We start from the raw sequence: 20,310 nt of genomic DNA on the forward strand, positions 1-20,310 counted from the left end.
GAAGTGCCCAGGAGGGGCCCGAGGGGGGATTGCCCCCTTCAGAGCTCCCCTTCTTTGTTCTTCTGCTCCTCCCCTGCCTCCCTGACACCATCCTCCCCTCTGGGGGAGCGGAGTGGGGTGGGAGGCACCAATCTGCACCCAGCTCAGTCTGGCTCTGCCCTCAGATGCTCCCGTGGCGGGGGCAGAGAACACGGGGGCCCTGGGCTCCCTCAGGACCCCTAAAGCCCACCAGACTGACAGGAGCACCACTGCGCTAGCGGCGCCCTGTGGAGGCGGGACTTCAGCAGGAGCCTGGGTGGCCCTTCCTATTGTCCCCTGTTGCAGGGCTGACTCAGTTCCCTCACATGCACACCGAGAGAGGGGCTGAGCGTGGGACCCCAACTTGTCCTGCAGCCCCTACATACATTCCGGGGTCTTTGTGCAGGGCAGGCCAGTGACCAAGCTCGGGCACAAGCGCCTTTTTTTTTCAGAGCTCCAGCACCTCAGACAGGAAGGAGGGGCGGGGGCGGACGCGTCCCCGCTGAGCCCTCGGGACGCGGCTGAGCTCAAGGCGCTGCTCACAGAGGCCCGGGCCCATAGACCCAGCTCCGTGACCTTGGGCGCGTCCTTCCCACCTCGTGAGCCTCAGTTTCCCCTCTGGGGCGAGGCCCGGCGCGCGCCCGCAAAGCCTTGGGCCAGGCTGACCTTGAGCCTCCCCATGGGACTCAGTTTCCCCAGAGCGACCCGCGTGGGGCGCGCGCCGGGCCTGGGTGGGGGGGCGCGGGCGGAGGCGGAGCTCGCGCCCCCGCCGGGACGAGGCTCCGCCTCCTCTCCGCGGCTCCGCCCCGCCCCGCCCCTGCCTCCCCCCTCCCTCGGGCTCGGGCCGCCGGCCGCGGCCGCGGCTCCGCTCCGCACTGCCCGGCGCCGCCTCGCCATGGATGCGCGCGGGGGCGGCGGGCGGCCCGGGGAGAGCCCGGCCGCGACCCCCGCGCCCGGGCCGCCGCCGCCGCCGCCGGCAGCCTCCCAGCCCCAGCCTCAACCGCCGCCCGCGCCCCCGCCGCCCTCAGCCCCGGTCCCCGCACCCCCACAGCCGCAGCCCCCGCCGCCGCGCGCCGAGGAGGCGAAGGACGAGGGCGGCCCGCGCGGCCGGCTCCGCAGCCGCGACAGCACGAGCGGCCGGCCTGGCACCCCTGGCACGGCCAAGGGCGGCCCGAATGGCGAGTGCGGGCGCGGCGAGCCGCAGTGCAGCCCCGAGGGCGCGGCGCGGGGCCCCCAAGTGTCGTTCTCGGGGCCGGCGGAGGAGGAGGCGGGCCCGGCCGGGGAGCCGCGCGGTAGCCAGGCCAGCTTTATGCAGCGCCAGTTCGGCGCGCTCCTGCAGCCCGGCGTCAACAAGTTCTCGCTGCGGATGTTCGGCAGCCAGAAGGCTGTGGAGCGCGAGCAGGAGCGCGTGAAGTCCGCGGGGGCCTGGATCATCCATCCTTACAGCGACTTCAGGTGCCGCCTCCGGAGGGGCGCGCGGGGCCGTCCTTGGGGCGCCCCGGAGGGCGGGGCGGCGCGCGGGCCGGCGACCTCGGGGCCCCTCAGTGACCTCGGGCGAGCTCGGGGCCCGGCGCGGAGGGAGCGGGGCGCGCGAGGCTCCACCCTCCGTGGGGGGTGGGGTGGCCTGGGGCGCACGCGGGCTCCCCTGGTGACCCTCGGCGCGCCCTGACATTCCCCGCCCTGCGGTGCGGTGGGCGCGCGCCAGGGTCTGGCGGAGGGGCGGAGAGGACGAATAGAGGGGAACGTGGGCGCGGGAGGCGGCGGAGCGGCAGGAGGGAGGGAGGGAGGGAGGGAGGAAGGGCGCCCCGGAAGGATGCGCCCGAGAGGCCGGCAGGGAAGGGGTTAAGGGGGCCGCGCGCTCCCACCGACTCCATCTGTGTCCTGGGCAGGTGCTTCGGGGTCTGCAGCCCCGAGGAGCGTGCGAGGGGGATGCTGAGCGTCGCGGGGGTCTTCAGGCCACGTCTCCCGCGATGTTTTGCGTGCATGGTGTTCCCAAGTGTCAGGGGGTGTGTGTAGGTTGACACGGATTGAACTGGTTAACGGACGGAGGAAAGGGCTTGGGCAGGGCCGGCGCGGGTGTGTTTTGCGCTCTCTTCCCCGAGTGTGCGTTGTGTCGCCGGCGAGTGTGGACAGTACGTGTCACTGCAGGCCGGGCGGGTGTGCACAGGAGCGCGTGACAGGAGGCGGAGGTCCCGGGGGCGTGTGGCCCGGGGATCCAGGGAGGCGTGTCGCTGGGATTGTGCCTGGTAGGTCACTGAGGTGGGGGTCAGGTGAGTGTGCCTGCGCCCGGGGTGGGCGAGCGTGTGCGGGTGTCTGTCCCTGGGTAGGGTGAGAGTTGGAGTACGGAGGTGTAGACAGGGCGCTCGTCATCCCGGGAACCCTGGCGCGAGGTTTCAGCACCACGGACAGCGCCAGGGCCTGGCAGCCACCGAGCTCCTACCTGGGCCGCTGTTCCTCGAGACCCCGGTCTCTGGCCTCCTGGTCCTGCAGAGCTGGACAAGGAGGGCTGTGAAACTCCTCCTTTTCAGTGCTTGACAAGTGGGGAAACTGAGGCTCAGAAGCACACAAGTCAAGTGCAAAGTTAGGAAGAAAGTCCTTTTCCAACTTGAGCCTTCAGAGCCTCCTGAGACAGGAGTAAGGCCTTGACCCAAGCACCCTGGTTTCAGAGAGGCCAGGGATCACGGGACCCGGGAAGGGCCCAGAGGGGCTACACCTGGACCCTCCCTCCCAGCCTGAGAGCCAAGACTTGTCTTTCTGCCACATGTGGCCCAGGCTGGGACAGGGAGAAGGATGGACTCCATCTCCCCATTGGCCTGGCCCTGCTGCAAGTGGGGGCTTAGTGCCAGCTGGCCAGAGGGGGCACCGGGGAGATGGGGGCAGAACACCAGCTGACAAGTGTTAGGCACAAGGCCTTTGTTGGGGCGGGCAGGTCAAGGGCCTGTGTGGCGAAGGCTCTGGAATTTGCAACTTGGGGGCAGACGGGCAGAGAGAGGCTGGCAGGAGTCAGAGATCTCCTCACCCCTCCCCTGGGCATGGTGTGTGTGGGGAGAGCCCCGCCTGGGCCCTATGGGGACAGGGTGAGTCACCCTGATCAGGTGCTAAAGGGGTGCACTGGGCTCACCACCCCCCACTCTGGGCCTGCGACCCTTCAGATTCAGCATGGAGACAGGCCCAGGAATGTCACATTAGCAATGTGGACTTCATAAGGTTACTTATCACAGGAGGAGAGAGAGATTTCAGCCAGGCCAGTGAAATCTAGGAGAGAACAGGACCTTCTGGATGGAGGTTGTGGCAGGTATTAGGGGCAGGCCATGGATCATGTGTGTTCTTTGTGCAGTGAAGATCTAACCCAGAGCATTTGCACTGAGCTACATCCCAGCCGCCCCACCCTCCCCCCCTTTTAATCTTTTTTTTTTTTTCATACTTTTTGAGACAGAGTCTCACTAAATCACTGAGTGGCCCAGGTTGGGCTTCAACTCATGATCTTCCTGCCTCAGCCTCCCAGAGTGCTTGGATTACAGGCATCTGCCACCATGCCCAGCTTCTGTGTTGATTCCTAAAATCTGTGTATGGAGCAGCAGACAGGGGCCCCTGGCCCCAGAGGATTTCCCTTCCTTAGCTTTGACCTGGTTCCCCAGTGGCTCTATCCCTGTAAGTTGGCCTGCACCCCAGCTCCTAGTTGAGGACCATTAGTGATTGGCCCCCTGGAATGATGCTGTCTGCCCAGGCTGGAGGAGGACGAGGTGGGGAAGGTGTCCCGGGGAACCCTACAGCAAGGGGAGGGTACGTAGGGGAGTCCAGCTCTAAGCTAGATTTGGTCTGTTTCTCCTGTGACTGGCTATTGCCTCTCAGCCTCAATTTCCCAAATGTGGAGGTGGCAACATGGGGCAAAGAGGTGGGTATCTGACTTCTACATCCTGGCAGCATCGTTTTTTGTTTGTTTTCTTGCTTGTTTGTATGTTTATTTATCGAGACAGGTCTCACTTTGTAGTTCAGACTGGGCTTGAACTCACTATATAGCCCAGGCTGGCCTGGAACTCCAGGCAATCCTCCTGCCTCAACCTCCCGAGTGCTGGGATTACAGCCATGGACCACCACCCCAGGGCAAGGCAGCTTCTTGGAGGCTCAAGCTGCTGTTCCTATTCTCCTGCCTTCCTTTGGAGTGGTAGTTCTGCCCTGGCTGTACCCACAGCCCAGTGAGTCTCACCCCATCCTTCTGCCCTTCCATCCCTGTTACACAGCATGTTTGCTGCACTCCCCGAGGGGTTGGGCCAGGTCCTCACCAGCTACATCCTGATACTTGCTCTGGGCAGTGTAGACACATCCAATACTGGTGAAGCCCAGCCTCTGTATGACACAGGCCCTTGGGGCCATGGGCAAACCCAAGGGAGCTTCCTGATCTCTGTGAAGAAGCAGGCTTGACCAGCATGTGGATGCCAGGTCCTTTCCTGTGCTAGACTCGGCCTGGTGTGCAGTAGATATGATTTGGGAGGAAGGAAGGGATATGTCCTGTGGAGGGTGTCCTGGGCCAAAGGCCCCACCCCATCCTCGTAGGATCATTTAGAAAATAAACACAACACAGTATCTGGGTAAGGTGCCACATGTCTGTGATCCCAAAACTCAGGAAGGCTGAGGCAGGAGGTGCACCATGAGTTTGAGGCCAGCCTGGGCTACATAGCAGAAACCCTGTTTCCAAAAAAAGCAAGAAAATAACACAGTTCAAGCTGTTCCCCCGTCTCAAGTGTTCAGACTCCAAAGGCCACAGAGCCCAAAACAAGGAATAGCTGAGCCCTGAAGACCTCTGAAGGGCCGTGGTGGGACAGGTGGACCTGGGGGACCTGGAGGGTCAGGGAGGGCAGGGGCATCTGTCCCCTGAGAGTGATGGCAGGTGGCCGCCTTCCTCTCTCCCCTCTGAGCTCCAACTCCGCCTCTCCTGCCGCTGGTCAGCTCCCTGCTCCTGACTTGTCCAGTTGCTTTAGACCCAGCTGGGATCCTCGGATGCTGGCTCTGCACGGCTCACATTCCCTGGGGTCCTGGAGCCTGATAAGGATGGGAAGCCTTGTTCCCAGCCCTACATGACCTGGGAATCCGATCAGCGAGAGTTGGGGCCGTGCTAATCCCCGGTGATGGATTCCTCCATCCAGCTGGGGAATAAACCCCATCACCAGGGGAAGTTTTGTAGGCTGGGTGGGGTTGGGGGGTGCAGCAGGTGGGCAGGAGGGAGGGAGGGTGGGGTCCAGCTCTGCCCTCTGGAGAGGAAGAGATGACAGGGTCTGGGGGGAGGCATCAGGGGTTGGGGGCCGAGGCCAGTGCCTCTCCCCAGGGCCCGGCCTGAGGTTCCCACTTCAACCTCCCAACCCCTCATAGGTACAGGGGACACTTAGGGGCCTGTCCTAGCACCCAAAGGCTTGGGCCAGGCTCTGAAGTTCAGTCTCCAGATCCTATCCCAGTACAGCAGCCTGGGACCCTGTCCGAACCCACCAGCCTGCATAGCAGGGCCCTCTCCCAAATGCTGGTCCTCTGATTCTGTCTCCTCCACCTCCCTGTGCTCTGGGCTCCTGGCTAGCCTTGGGAAAACCTGAAGACCTCACAGCCTTTTAAAAATTATTTATTTTTTTTTTTGAGATAGTTTCACTCTGTAGTTCCGGGTGGCCTTGAACTTTTGGTGATCCTCCTGCCTCCACTTCCCTAGCCCTGGGATGACAGGTGTGCACCACCACACCTGGCTGACCTCAGGACCTTTGCACCTGTGTGTCCCACTGCCTGGGTGCTGGTCCTCCCCCCTCACCACACCCTACCATCCCCAAAGGCACCTCCCTGTCCACTCAGGGTACAGTGCCCCCTGCCTCTTCTGCACCCAACACACCACAGCCCCCTCTCCGCCACAGTGCCGATCAGTGTCCGCCCTGGCACTCAACACTCAGTCCAGAAATGCCTGCCCTGCCTTGGGAGCACCCAGGAACCCAGCCGTCTTCCTGGCCATGTCCCCTTCCTAATCCCTGACACCTGCTGCTGATGTAACCACATCCAGGCTCAGGCCTGCTGATCCCCCTCTGAGCTCGCCTGTAATCCCCAGCCTCTGGCCTCTAGTCAGCCAGGATTTGCCCACTCTGTGATCCCTGGCCACTCAGGTCCTCCAGCAGGGACGCACTGTCCCCACCTCTCCACAGAGCCCTGACTCAGCTTGGGGTCTCCGGTTCCAGAGGCTGAGGACACAGGCAGAGCCCTGCCCACCCGGTATGGGCATTCTCTATGTGACCTCAAGCCCCCAGCCCCAGTGGGTCTCAGCCTCCCGGTCAGTCGCCCCAGGTGATGTGCTATGGCTCTGAGGCAGGAGGAGGACCCCTCAGTCCCTGCAGCAGCCTACAGACTGCCTGCTGGTTCAAATGCTGTGGTGTCTCTTACTGCCTCAGTTTCCCCCTTTCCCCATCTGAGCTGAGAGCTTGGGTAGCTCTGGGAGAGGGAGTTGGTGGAAGGAGAGGGTTCGGCTCATCCCTGTCCCCCATGGGTGTTCCCACAGAGCAGGGTCCCCACAGGCTCAGAGAAGGTGGGGAGCCACCCGAGGGCCCTGAGCCCTCCAAAAGAACACTGGGCACGTGAGGGCCAAGCACAGGCGAGGAGCCAGGTTCCGAAGGGAGGGGCGAGGAGTCGTCCAAGGTCACCCATGAGGTGGGCAGGTGCCGGCCCGCTCTGGCTCACGCTGTGCTGCCACGCTGAGACATTGGGTGGAGGCCAGCCCTTGGCTCGCTCGGACCCAGCTGCTGTGAACCTCTTGGTACAGATCACTCTTTAATTTTTTTCTCTCCCTTTTGGACAATTTCCTTGAGCTCAATTCCCCAAAGTGGACATCAGGCCACCCCACAGGCGGGCTGTTAATAGCTGTGTCCTCGAGGAGCAGAGCGGCCCAACCAAGAAGCCAATTACCGGCCCTCGGCACTCCGGAAATGGCAGCTCACGGGTGGCCGAGTGGGATCTCCAAGCTGGTTTGGGGAGGCCTCCATCTCTCGGGGTCTTCCCCACAGAGATGACTTGGGGATAGCCCTCCACAACCTGCCTGGATGGGGGCCCAACATCAAAAGAGCAGCGAGAGGCTGACACTACAGGGGAGGGGCCCTCCAAACTTTAAGGGCAAAATCCAGTGACTCGGCTGGAATTTTTGTTCTAGTACTGGGGATGGAACCCAGGGCTTTTCCACTGAGCTCCATCCCCAGCCCTTTTAATTTTTTATCTTGAGACAGAGTTTTGCTAAGTTGCCCAGGCTGGGATACAACTTGACATCCTCCTGCCTCAGCCTCCCAAAGTCCAGCCTCCCTGCTTAAAATTGGAGCCCCTTTGTTTTTTTTTTTTTTTTGGATCAAGCTAGGGACCTTGCGCTTGTGAGGCAGGCAGCGAAACTACTGAGCTACATGCCCGGCCCAGGAGCCCCTTTCTTTGTCAGGATCTTCACAGGGTGGACAGGTTCAGACTCTCAGTCTGCAGCACTGCTCATGCCCAAAAACCCCCTAGGCTTCGTGGTTTTTTCTTTTATAATAATAATACATCAGTAAAATTAGCCACTTAGCCATTTTAAAGTCTACAGTCCACTGGTATTAAGAACATAGATAGGGCCAGGGATTTAGCTCAGTGGTTTCGTCGCCTGCTGCACAAGCACAAGGACCCCAGTTCAATCCCTGGTACAAAAAAAAAAAAAAAGAACATAGATAGCCACACTGTGATTCAGTTATCACCACCATCCACCTCCAGAGCATCTCATATCCCCAACAGGAAGCCCCGTCCCCATGAGCAGTCACCCCTCCCCCCAGCCCCAGCACCCACAAGTCCACTTCCTGTCTCTGGAGTTGCCTGTTCTGGGCGCTTCCTGTCCACAGAGCCCCATACTATGTGTACTTCTGTGTCTGGTGTCTCTCACTGAGCATGGTGTCCTCAAGGTCCATCCATGCTGTGGTGAGTGTCACAGCCTGGCTTCCTTTTCCTGGCTGAGTAATATTCCAGTGTGGCATCAGACCCCACTGTGTATGTCCACCCATCCATCTTTGGCTCGACATTTGGACCGTATCTACCTTGGGCTTCTGTAAATCATGCTGCTGCAGACAAGGGTGCACAGTATTCTACAGGCATCTTTGCTGTTGGACCCTTAGGTGAATACTCAGAGTGGAAATGCTGGGTTGAGTACTAATCGTATGTTTTGACTTTTCAAACAGCCACTAAATAGCTCTCCCTTGGGGAGGTTTGAATTTGGATTTTCTCAGTTGCTAGGGCTGGGCACCTGTCCATGTGGCTTTTGTCCCTATAGAGAGACACTTTGCTCTCAGTACATGCCCAGCCCATCAGGAGATACATGGTCAGGTCTGCCCTTGCCAGTCTTCCCGGGGGGAGTTGAGGATTGACCCTGTGGACATCCAACCTGTGTGGGTATATTTGGGAGTGGAAGCAGCTGGTCATCACATCTGCGTTCGTATTTATTATATCACACACCCAAACATCTGCCAAGTTGTGGCTCATTCTCCACCCACCCTCACAGCCAGTGCACTCTGGCCCTGTCTGTGCTCGGCCTCAGCCTTCCTCTGCCTTTCTGTACATGCCTGATGCCCTGCCTGCCCTCTGCCACTCCATTTGCTAGTCTCTTTTTCCCCTCTCCCTAATTTATTGTTTAGGGTTTTTTTCCCCCCAGTACTGGGAATTGAACCCAGAACCTTTGCACTGAGCTGCATCTGCAGCCTCTGTTTATTTTTTATTTTGAATCATGGTCTCATTAAGTTGGCCAGGCTGGGCTTACCCTGGGTGCTGGGATGACAGGTGTTCAACAGCATTCCCAGCTTACCCTTACTAGTCTTTGAACTCCAGCCTTGTGCCAGGCACGCTGTCCCTTTCTGGTCCATTGTGAGCAGCTTCCTGGGCTCTCTAAGGTCCCCTCCCTGTGGCCCAGAGGAGGGACCTGGGCTGCCTGGGGTGGGGGCTTCTTGCTGGGAGGAGGTGTGAGTGGCCTGGCCTCCCGCAGGTTCTACTGGGACTTCACCATGCTGCTGTTCATGGTGGGAAACCTCATCATCATTCCCGTGGGCATCACCTTCTTCAAGGATGAGACCACGGCACCCTGGATCGTGTTCAACGTGGTCTCGGACACCTTCTTCCTCATGGACCTGGTGCTCAACTTCCGCACGGGGATCGTGATCGAGGACAACACGGAAATCATCCTGGACCCCGAGAAGATCAAGAAGAAGTACCTGCGCACTTGGTTTGTGGTGGACTTCGTGTCCTCCATCCCAGTGGACTACATCTTCCTCATCGTGGAGAAGGGCATCGACTCTGAAGTCTATAAGACGGCGCGTGCCCTGCGCATCGTGCGCTTCACCAAGATCCTCAGCCTGCTGAGGCTGCTTCGCCTGTCCAGGCTCATCCGCTACATCCACCAGTGGGAGGAGGTGAGGGGTGGGGGCGGGGCCTCCGTGTGGGGGCGGGGTCAAGGCTATAGGGCGAGGCGTGAGGATGGAGTGGAGCAGGAGGGGTCAATGCTTGTGTGTGACGCGGGGTGAGGCCTCAGGTATAAGGCAGCCTTGAGGGGATGTGGGGGCCATGAGGGCCGAGCCTCAGGTGAGGTGGAAGCATGAGCGACACCAGTGGGGCGGTTCATGAGGGACTGGGGCGTGGTTAAGGCTACAGGAATGGGGCATTGCGGGACATGGGGTGGAGCCTAAGGTGTGTGGGCGGGGCCGATGCTGCAGGAACGGGGGGGTGGGGGTGGGCATGAGGGGGGCTGGGGGCAGCTGGGCTGGGATGAAGGCTGCTGGGCCAAGGGGGACACCAAGACAGCAAAGCAGGGCCATGACAGAAGGCACCGGGCAGGGTTACAAAGTCCACACTGGACCGCAGGGAGAAGATGAGGCAGTGTCATGTGGAGGGGAGGCTCTGGGTTACAGGGAGCCAGGGGTGAGTTATCCAGAGGCTGATGGGGCGGGTTTAGGGGTTCAGGGGGTCGGGTGAGGGGCCTGGGGGCCCTGGATGGAATCCAGAAGAGGGTGGAGCCCTAGGGGCAGAACCAGGGCTTGGAGAGAGGCCCTGTGGTGGGGACCTGTAAGAGGAGGGATCCACGTCCTGATGCCAAGGGGAAACGGGCTCAGAGACGTAAAGCCAGCTACAACCTCCCAGGTCCAGATTTCCTGCCTTGATTCCTGGGGCTGTGGCCACTGGGGAAACTTGGGGTGAGGGGACAGTGGGATGGGGCAGGGGTCCCTGGACAGGGGTTGGGAAGGGTCTGGGCATTTCCCTGACCCTGCAGTGGGGGATTCCAGCTGGCTGTGGGTGCTCTCAGAGCCTTGGGGAGGGTGCAGAGCCCAGGATGCAGTGATGTCCAGGGGTCTGCCTTCCTCACAAAGATCTGCCCTCACCCCAGATCTTCCACATGACCTATGACCTAGCGAGCGCAGTCATGCGCATCTGCAACCTCATCAGCATGATGCTGCTGCTCTGCCACTGGGACGGCTGCCTGCAGTTCCTGGTGCCCATGCTGCAGGACTTCCCCAGCAACTGCTGGGTCTCCATCAACAACATGGTGGTGAGCCCCCGCCTGGTCCCCAGCGCCGCCTGGCCCTGTGCAGCCCCAGCTGCTCCTCAGAGCCCCTCCAGGCTGCTGCTGACTGCTGAGCCCCACATCCCCCGCCACCCATGCCATCCACAGGCAGCTCAGGTCCAGTCATTCCAGGGGCACTGTGGGATCCTTGTCACCCCAAGATCTGCTCAGGGTTGTTTTCCAATTTATTTGTCTCTACACAAAAGGAACCTAAGGCCTTCACACTGAGCTACTTTCCCAGCCCCTTTTCTATTTTTAAGTTTAAAACAGGGTCTTGCTCAGTTGCTAAATTCCTCAAGCTGGGCACAAATTTGTGATCCTCCTGCCTCAGCTTCCCAGAGTGCTGGGATGACAGGCAATGCACCACCACGCCCAGCTTACACAAAATTTTTTAAAAGAAAAATGCCCATCTCAGCCCTCCACTGGGAAAGTGGGCTCATGGGCCATGAGAAATAACACAACAGTGCCGCCTGTTTGCTGGCCTGATCATGGCTGTTAAAAAGACCACCTGGAGCCAGGCATGGTGGCACACACTGTCATCCCAGCACTCAGGAGGCTGAGGCAGGAGGATCACTGAGTTCGAGGCCAGCCTAGGCTGTAGAGTGAGTTCAAGGCCATCCTGAACTGTGTAGTGAGATCCTGTGTGAAAGCACAAACAAGTGAGCCAGCAGGTGCTGAAGTGAGCCTTTCTCCTGCCTTGGAGCCAGAGGCACACGTGGGGCCAGGCGTGTGTGGCTGGGATGCAGGGCAGGCCAGCGTGGATGGTGTCAGCAGCCCCTCCCCGGCGCCTGGCACAGCTGCCTGGGCTGAGGAGCCCATTGTCTGGCAGCCGCCTGCTCAAGCGGTTTGGTTTCCTGAATGCCATCCCCACCCCCACCCTGGGTCAGCCGAGGACAGCCAGGCGCAGGACCTCTGCCCTCCTTGCCCCTCGGAGGATTCGACTCCAGCACTCCCAACTTCCCTGTCCCTAGCATTCCCAGACTATGCACAGCCTCTGGGTCTTGCAGCTGCTCTGGTCAGATTGTTTCCCCAGGAGTGAAGTAGGAAGTGGCCTCAGGCCCACTCCAGCACTGTCTTGCAGTGACATGTGAGCACAAGTCTCCAGCTTGGGTCTGTTCCTCTTGGTCATCTCTGGCCACGGAGCACTCCCCACCTGATGCCAGGGGCGGGGGTGCTCCTTGGGGTGGAGCCACCCCAACTGCCCACCCTGCTTGCAGAACCACTCATGGAGCGAGCTCTACTCCTTCGCACTCTTCAAGGCCATGAGCCACATGCTGTGCATCGGGTATGGGAAGCAGGCACCCGAGAGCATGACGGACATCTGGCTCACCATGCTCAGCATGATCGTGGGCGCCACGTGCTATGCCATGTTCATCGGCCACGCCACTGCCCTCATCCAGTCGCTGGACTCCTCCCGGCGCCAGTACCAGGAGAAGGTGCGGGGCTGCTGTGTCCCAGGGAGCCTGAGGGGCAGGCAGGCCCGCCCTTCCCCCTGTTTGTCAAGTGCTCAGCACAGAGGCAAGGGAGGGTTTCATGGGGCTGTGATTAGAGGGTGTCAGGGCTGAGGGGCTCAGAGAGGGCAGGTCCCTGCCCCAGGTCGGGCTGGGTAGAGGTGCTGAGGCTGGGTGTCAGGGACACAGCAGCAGAGGGCACAGGGCAAGCCTCAGGGACAGCAAGGCAGTCGGGACTCCTGTTTGGCCTCTGCCTTAGAAGGACATCTGCAGGGTTGGTCCTAGGGGCTGTGCACAGCCATTGGTTCCTATGTGCCTCAGTTTCCCTTCAAGGCCCAGGGCCCACCTTGCCCCTCCCAGTGCCACCCTGTCTGTCCTGCCCCATGGGTCAGTCCTGGCTGACAGCCACAACACCCCCAGCAGTGCCAGCCGGGGAGGGCGGGTAAGCTGGGCCCCATGCCAGGCGTCCTGCTGTCCGGAAGCTGTGGGCCTTGCACCCAAATATGAGCTGGTGCCGCCACCCGCCTGCCGTCACGGGTTCTGCTGAGCTCAGGGCAGCTGTGGCCAGGCGGGGCTGGCCGGAAGTGGGGCTGGGGCACCGGGGGAGGCTATCCTGGGGACAGCAGGGCCTGGCACCCAACCCTGCCCTGCTTGGAAGGTTCTGGATAAAAGTTGGGGAGGGAGCCACACAGGGAGCCAGTCAGGATTCAGCATGCTTAGTTAAATGTGATTCTTGTTGTTCTTACGGTGCTGGGGGGGGGAATCCAAGGCCTTCACAATGAGCTACATCCCCAGCCTTTTTTATTTTTCATTTTGAGACAGAGTCTCTCTAAGTCATTAAGTTGCCCAGGCTGGTTCGAACTTGGAATCCTCCTGTCTCAGCCTCCCAGGGAGCTGGGATGACAGGTGAAATTTAAATTTCATATAGACAATAAATGCATTTCCCTTATACAAATATATCCCCAAAATGGCAAGGGATATATTCATACTATGCATTTATGTTGTGTTATTTTTTTTGGTATGGGGGATCGAACTAGGGACCTTGCACTTGCGAGGCAGGGGCCGGAACCACTGAGCTAAATCCCCAGCCCTATGTTGTGTTATGTGATATTCAACTCTGCCTCTCATCTGGCAGCCCTAGGAGTTCATTTAAAATTATTTTAGAATTATTATTTAGGGCCTACTGTATATGTGCACACCTGTAATCCCACCACTCTGGGAGTCTGAGGCAGGAGGACTGTAAATCTCAGCCCGGCCTGGCCAATTTATAGATTTAGAAAGACCTTGTCTCAAAAAAGAAAATAATAAAATAAAGAGTTGGAGATGTAGCTCAGTACAGAGACCCTGGGTTCATTTCCCAGGACCCTGCCAAAAATAACTTTTTAGCCAAGAGTGGTGGTGCACACCTATACTCCCAGCACTTGGGAGGCTGAGGCAGGAGGATCGCTGTGAGTCTGAAGCCAGCCTGTACCTTTTTTTTTTTCTTTTGAGACAGGGTCTCTATGTAGTCCAGGCTGGCCTTGAGCTCATGGTAATCCTCCTGCCTCAGCCTCCCAGGTGCTGGGATTAGAGGCATGCACCACCACACCCAGCAAATATTTATTTACTTACTTACTTATTGATTGATTTATTTATTTTTGGTGTTTTGAGACAGGGTCTCTGTGTGTAGTTCAGGCTGGTCTTGAACTTGCTGTGTAGCCCAGGCTGGTCTCAAACTCACGGCGATCCTCCTGCCTCAGCTTCCTGAGCGCTGAGATTACAGGTGTGCTCACTCAGAATAGTAAGAGTTCATGAAACTGACCAGTTATTATTTAAGCGCGGTTCTAGCTGAGACATGAGAAGACCTACTTGGCATTGTCTTGACCCTGTCCTCGCCCTCTTCCCCGCCACAGTACAAGCAAGTGGAGCAGTACATGTCCTTCCACAAGCTGCCTGCCGACTTCCGCCAGAAGATCCACGACTACTACGAGCACCGATACCAGGGCAAGATGTTCGACGAAGATAGCATCCTGGGCGAGCTGAACGGGCCTCTGCGGGAGGTGAGTTGGCAGGCGCTCGGGAAAGCCCCCAGCATACCCCACACCCAGGACACCCTGCTCCGCCCGCTCACACTCATGGGGTCACTGCAGGAAGGGCCGAGGACACCAGAGGAGAAGAGTGTGGGGCAGGCAGGATGAGGGCCGGGAGGTGACAGCGCGTCCCAGGAGGAGGCCACATCCAGGGCCAGGCAGGGGCCCCACAAGGCCCAGAGGAGGAGCCGCACGCTGCCTCCCAGGAGCCGGAGAGCACCGTGGTCATAGAGGCTGGAGTCTCCACTCCATGACGTTTCCACTACGAATCCCATTCCTTCCCTCTGTGGAGAGCGAGAACTCACAGACCACAAAATGCATTAAATTCACTGCTTTTAGCTGCGCATGGTGGCATGTGCATGTAATCCTGGCATGCTGAGAGGCTGAAGCAGGAGGGTCACAAGTTCCAGCCCATGGTGCACAGCTTGGTGAGTTAGTGGGACTGTCTAAAAATATACAATTAAAAAGGCTGAGAATGTAGCTCAGTGTGAAGCCCCTGGCTGCCATTCCCAGTGGGTTGTGAGATTTGCACCTGGCCAGGTGCTGGGCCAGGGCCCTGGGTTGTCCCAACTCTGCCTTTGAGGCCCAACGGGGACACCAGGGTCCTGAGGAACGGTGTCACTTGCTTGGAGCGGCTCCTGTGGGCCAGGCTGAGTGGCTCAGGGTCTTTGTACTGAGCTCCATCCCCAACCCTTTTGATTATTTCATTTTGCATCAGGGGTCTGAGTAAGTTGCTAAATTGCAAAGGCTGGGGTTGAATTTGTGATCCTCCTGCCTCAGTCTCCCAGAGTGCGAGGAAGATGGAGGTGTCATCACATCCAGTTCTGGCTTTTTCTGTTTTTAGAAATTCTTCATATATGGCACACACTGACCCTTTGTGACACAGATTCTATTTTGATGGCCGCTTGTCTTTTAACTTCACTTATAGTTGGGGTTTTTTTTTTGTATTAGGGCCTTGAACACAGGGAGCACCAAGCTGCATCAAAAGCTCTTTTTATTTTATTTGGATACAGTGTCTTGCTAAGGTTCCCAGGCTGGCCTCCAACTTGTGATCCTCCTGCCTCAGCCTCCAGAATAGCTGGGGTGACAGGCATCTGCCTGACTTCGGCTCAGATTTTTTAACACTGTGTCTAACAGGTGCTCCGTGTATGCTTGCTATACACAGTAGGTGCTGGATAAATGCCTGATTCATCCAGGAGGCATAACTTACTTGCTTGTTGTACAAAGTAGGTGTTTAATACCTGCTTTTTGTGTACTCCAAGCACTTAACATAAACTTGCTGTATGTAGTAGGTCCCTGATTCCTGTTTGCTGTATTCAGCAAGTGCACGATATGTGCCTGTGGTAGCCACTCAGCTCACAGAGAAAGTCAGTCCTATTTTCTTCCAGTGCTTTCTATATTGACCCATAGATCCCTGGGCCCTCTGGCTTTTCCTGGTTCATGGTGTAAGACAAGGTTCCAGTCCATCCTGCCGTCAGTGACTCACATGAGGAGTCCCTTTTACCTTCTGCTAAAATCCACTCTGTGGGGGTCTGTTTCTGGACTTTTTTTTTCTCAATAGTGGGGACTAAACCCAGGGCCTGTGCACTGAGATCTATCCCCATCCTCTTTTTTATTTTTTAAGACAGGGTCTGGCTAAATCACCAAGTTGCCCAGGCTGAACTCAAACTTGAGTTCCTCCTGCCTCAGCCTCCCAGAGTGCTGGGATGACAGGTGTCTGCCATGTCACCCAGCTTGCATTTTCTTCCTTGTTGCTAGAGATGGACCCCAGGACTTCATGTGTACTAGGCAAGCGCTCACCACTGAGTCACTGACAGCCCTGTTTCTGACCCCCCCCAGTGCCAACTGCGGAGTGAGTCGTGGGTGTGGGTCCCGCCTCCCGCACTCACTTTTCATCTCATTCCTGCTGGGTTTTGCTAACTTGTTCTTCTAAATGACCTTGGCTAGCTTCAGAGTTTTCAAAATAAACAAACCTCAGGCCAGGGATCCAGCTCAATGGTGCTGCTGCCTGCTTTGAAAGCGCAAGGTCCGGAGTTCGATCCCCAGGACCAAAATAAATAAATAAATAAATAAACAAACCTCTTCTTTTTTTTTTTCTTCTCAGTACTGAGGATTGAACCCAGGACCTTTGCACTGAGCTCCAATCCCAGGCCTTTTTTATTTTTTGAGACAGGGGCTCGCTAAATTACTGTTATCTAAGCTGGGCTTGAATTTGCAATCCTCCTGCCTCAGCCTCCCTGAGTGCTGGGATTCCGAGTGTTCGTCTTACAGTTCTGGTTGCTCTGGTTAAAGCTGCACTGAGCCATCTCCCAGGGCTCTCTCTGTCTATGTGAACACCTCTGCTCATCTGTGAGTTTCCTCCAGAGTGCTGTTGTTTGTGTGGACAGTGCTGTTTATTTTCTTGTTAAGGTGAGATTTTCTTTTTGAGATGTGTTTTACAGAAAAGGCTGACATTACAAGGACACAGCTGGACCTCTGATGAATGTCCTGGTAATCCCACCTACATCAAAGACAGAGCACTCCTGCCCCTAGTGGTTACCTTGCATAGGGCAACTATCACCCGGACTTTTGCAGGGTCCTTTGCTCATTTTTTTTTCCAGTTTTTTTTTTTTGGTACCAGGGATCTTGTACTTGCGAGGCAGGCGCTGGAACCACTGGGCTAAATCCCCGGCCTTTCTAGTTTTTTTTAAAACAGCATCTCATTGCAGTTCAGGCTGGCCTTGAGCTCACTTTGTATCCCATGCTGGCCTCAAACTTGTGATCTTTCTGCCTCAGCCTCCAGAGTGCTGGGATGAGAGGTGTGCACCACACCTGGCCACTCCCTTGATTCTTTTGAGCTTTCCAGGTTGTCAAGTTATCTGCCAACAGCTTACCTTCTTCCTTTTCAGTTCTCCCTATCGGCGTTTCTTCTCCAGTTGCTCCAGCTGGTCCCCCGTATGGGGCTAGAATAGGGGCCCCATGCTGCTGTCCTCAAGCCTGTCCTTGCCGGCAAAACCTCTGGCCTTTGCCTGTAAAGCAAGATGCTGGCTGCCAGGCCACAGCGCCAGCCCCCAGGTCTGAGACACCCACTAGTCCCCACCAGGACAGGGTGACACAGCCGCCTCCTGCCCCGTCCTGCAGGAGATCGTCAACTTCAACTGCCGAAAGCTGGTGGCCTCCATGCCGCTCTTCGCCAACGCTGACCCCAACTTCGTCACGGCCATGCTGACGAAGCTCAAGTTCGAGGTCTTCCAGCCAGGCGACTACATCATCCGTGAGGGCACCATTGGCAAGAAGATGTACTTCATCCAACATGGCGTGGTCAGCGTGCTCACCAAGGGCAACAAGGAGATGAAGCTGTCAGACGGCTCCTACTTCGGGGGTGAGCGCCAGGGCGGGGCTGGGACCCAGGGAGCCACTTAGGGCTGGAGAGGCGGGCCGTGCTAGCTCAGGTGTGCTGGAGCCACTTTTACCTGTCCACAGAGATCTGCCTGCTCACGAGGGGCAGGCGCACGGCCAGCGTGCGCGCCGACACCTACTGCCGCCTCTACTCGCTCAGCGTAGACAACTTCAATGAGGTGCTGGAGGAGTACCCCATGATGCGGCGTGCCTTCGAGACGGTGGCCATCGACCGCCTGGACCGCATCGGTGAGCTGGCCGAGGGGAGAAGGAACTGGGGGCCATGCCGGGGCCTGGTATCCCCCCTCCTTTGCTCGGAAGAGAAGCTGGGGTACCCCAGGCTGTGTGCAGTTTCTGCTCGATGGCAAATGTTTGCTGAGCACTTGCAGTGAGGGAAGGGGGAGGCCATGTGCCAGGTGGCATCAGACAGGTCGCATGTGTGCCAGCCAGGCAGGAGGGGATGCTGAGTGGGAGGAGGGTAACAGATGTACCAGAGGGAAAGGAGGGTGTGGTTCTGCAGCACAAACAGCACATCCAAAGGCCCTGAGGTGGCCAAATGTAGTGGTGCAGGCCTGTAATCCCAGCACTTGGGAGGCTGAGGCAGGAGTGAGCTCAAGGCCAGCCTGGACTACAAAGCAAGACATTGTCTCAAAACAACAAACAAGAGTGGGCTGTGGGGGGAGAGTTCATACAGTAAAGCAGGAGCGCTAGGGAGCCCTGGAGGGTTCTAGGTAGGGTGGGGAGAACCTGTTCAGATTTTCATTCTGAGGGGCCAGAATCTGGGAGGAAGACAATGGTCCACCTATTGGGTCTATATGGCCTTAGGGACAGGGAGGCTGGAGCCACACCAAGAGGCTGATCATCATGGCTGATAAAGAAGGACTGGGAGGGGTGGGGCAGGCCTCTCAGTGCACCGTGAGTGCTCAGTGGTGCTGGCGGGGCACAGGTGCTCAACATTAATGCATGCAGCAGGGTGTGTGCACAGCAGGGCCTGTGCACTTGCTGTATGCAGATGTTCCACATGTGCTGCAGTATGGAGTAGGCCTGGGCAGTTGCTTTCTGTATCCGGCAGGTGCTCCTTGTGCTTACTACACATGGCAAGCTCTGCCTGGAGAAAGCCGCCCGATACTTGTTCCACACACACCTGTTGTACACAGTGGATGCTCAACACTGGCCATTCCATGCAGCAGGTCTTCAGCCTGTATGTGGTGGGCACTTGTATACTTCTCTACACAGAGGCACTGCATGAACTTGCTGTGTGGAATGCCCCGTGCGTGCCTGCTGCATACAGCAAGGGCTCAACGGCAGCTTGTTCTACGCTGCCGTTACCACACAAATGCAAAATGCATAGAGCAGGAGCTCGGTAGCTGCTTGTTCTACACAGCAGACTATCTGCATGTACTCTGCTTGTACACAGCAGGCTCCCTGTGTGTGGTCATTGCACACAGCCAGCACTCCCCCAGTGTCACTCGAGCATGTGCGGTGCCAACCGCAGGCGCCGCGCTCAGCCGTCCCTCCCGCCCACAGGCAAGAAGAACTCCATCTTGCTGCACAAGGTGCAGCACGACCTGAGCTCAGGCGTGTTCAACAACCAGGAGAACGCGATCATCCAGGAGATCGTCAAGTATGACCGCGAGATGGTGCAGCAGGCAGAGCTGGGCCAGCGCGTGGGGCTCTTCCCGCCGCCGCCCCCTCCACAGGTCACCTCGGCCATCGCCACGCTGCAGCAGGCGGTGGCCATGAGCTTCTGCCCCCAGGTGGCGCGGCCACTCGTGGGGCCGCTGGCGCTGGGTTCACCGCGCCTCGTGCGCCGCGCGCCCCCTGGGACCGCGCCCGCCGCCACAGCCTCTTCGCCCGGAACCGGGCCAGCAGCCAGCCCGCCGGGCGTGCCCGCCAGCCCCCGGGCCCCGCGGACCTTGCCCTACGGCGGCATACCCGGCTCGCCCGCAGGTCCCCGCGTCGGGCCCACACTACCCGCGCGCCGTCTGAGCCGTGCGTCGCGCCCACTGTCGGCCTCACAGCCCTCGCTGCCCCACGGCGCGCTCGGCCCGGGGCCCGCGAGCTCGGCGCGCCCGGCCAGCAGCTCCACGCCGCGCCTGGGGCCCGCGCCCGCCACACGCGCAGCCGCCCCCCCGAGCCCGGACCGCAGGGACTCGGCCTCACCCAGCGCCGCCGGCGGCCTCGACCCGCTGGACTCTGCGCGCTCTCGCCTCTCGTCCAACTTGTGACCCTTGCGCGCCGCCCCGCGGGCCGCCGGCCGGGCGGGGCCTCATCCAGACCAAAGCCATGCCCCGCCCGCCCACCCGCCCGCCGCGCAGAAGCCATAGAGGGACCTAGGTAGTCGCATGGACGGGCGGCGGGCACCCTTCGAGCCCAGCTGTCCCCCATTGCCCGCGCCCATCCTCATCGCCCCAGGTGGCGGCAGCTGCGCCCGAGCGAGGGGCTCCCTTCACCTCGGTGCCTCAGTTCCCCAGACTGGAGGCGGGGACGGGGCCGGCCCCTGGCAGTGAGATGGCTGCGGAGCCCGCACCCGACTGCCCCGTAGGTGCCCGCCGGCTTCCCGCTGTCCCCACCGCGCTCACGCAATAACCGGCCCGGCCCGGTCCCCGTCCCAGCGCGCTGCCCCCTCCTCCAGCACGGGCACCAGGGGTGGGCATCCTGGCCACGCAGGCAGGCGTGGGGGCGAGGCCGGGTCCCCGCCGTCGCGATGAATGTACTGACAGCCGAGGCAGCGCCCACCGCGGCCCCCACGCCCCATTAACCCTCGCCCCCATTCCGCGCAATAAACGACAGCACTGGCGCCGGGTCTCATCGCTCAGCAAGGGCG

General features: G+C 59.0%; 1 protein-coding gene across 2 annotated transcripts; it reads left to right on the forward strand.

Annotated features, from left to right (window-relative positions):
- The first annotated feature begins 898 nt into the window (after nt 1–898).
- Hcn2 (hyperpolarization activated cyclic nucleotide gated potassium and sodium channel 2) lies at nt 899–20,283 on the forward strand. Of its 2 annotated transcripts, XM_087201428.1 has the most exons (8): nt 899–1,473; nt 9,017–9,440; nt 10,409–10,570; nt 11,803–12,021; nt 13,929–14,075; nt 17,226–17,466; nt 17,568–17,732; nt 19,011–20,283. In XM_087201428.1, exons 1-8 carry the CDS (start codon nt 914–916, stop codon nt 19,709–19,711), a joined length of 2,619 nt encoding a protein of 872 aa, XP_087057554.1. In that variant the 5' UTR covers nt 899–913; the 3' UTR covers nt 19,712–20,283. The 2 variants fall into 2 exon arrangements, with proteins under 2 accessions (XP_087057554.1, XP_087057555.1); XM_087201429.1 differs by lacking the exon at nt 11,803–12,021.
- Nucleotides 20,284–20,310: the final 27 nt, after the last annotated feature.

The sequence above is a fragment of the Heterocephalus glaber genome, unplaced genomic scaffold (genome assembly GCF_053883595.1).
Source record: "Heterocephalus glaber isolate CG9 unplaced genomic scaffold, H.glaber_assembly_v1.0 deba00001760, whole genome shotgun sequence".
NCBI lineage: Eukaryota > Metazoa > Chordata > Mammalia > Rodentia > Bathyergidae > Heterocephalus > Heterocephalus glaber.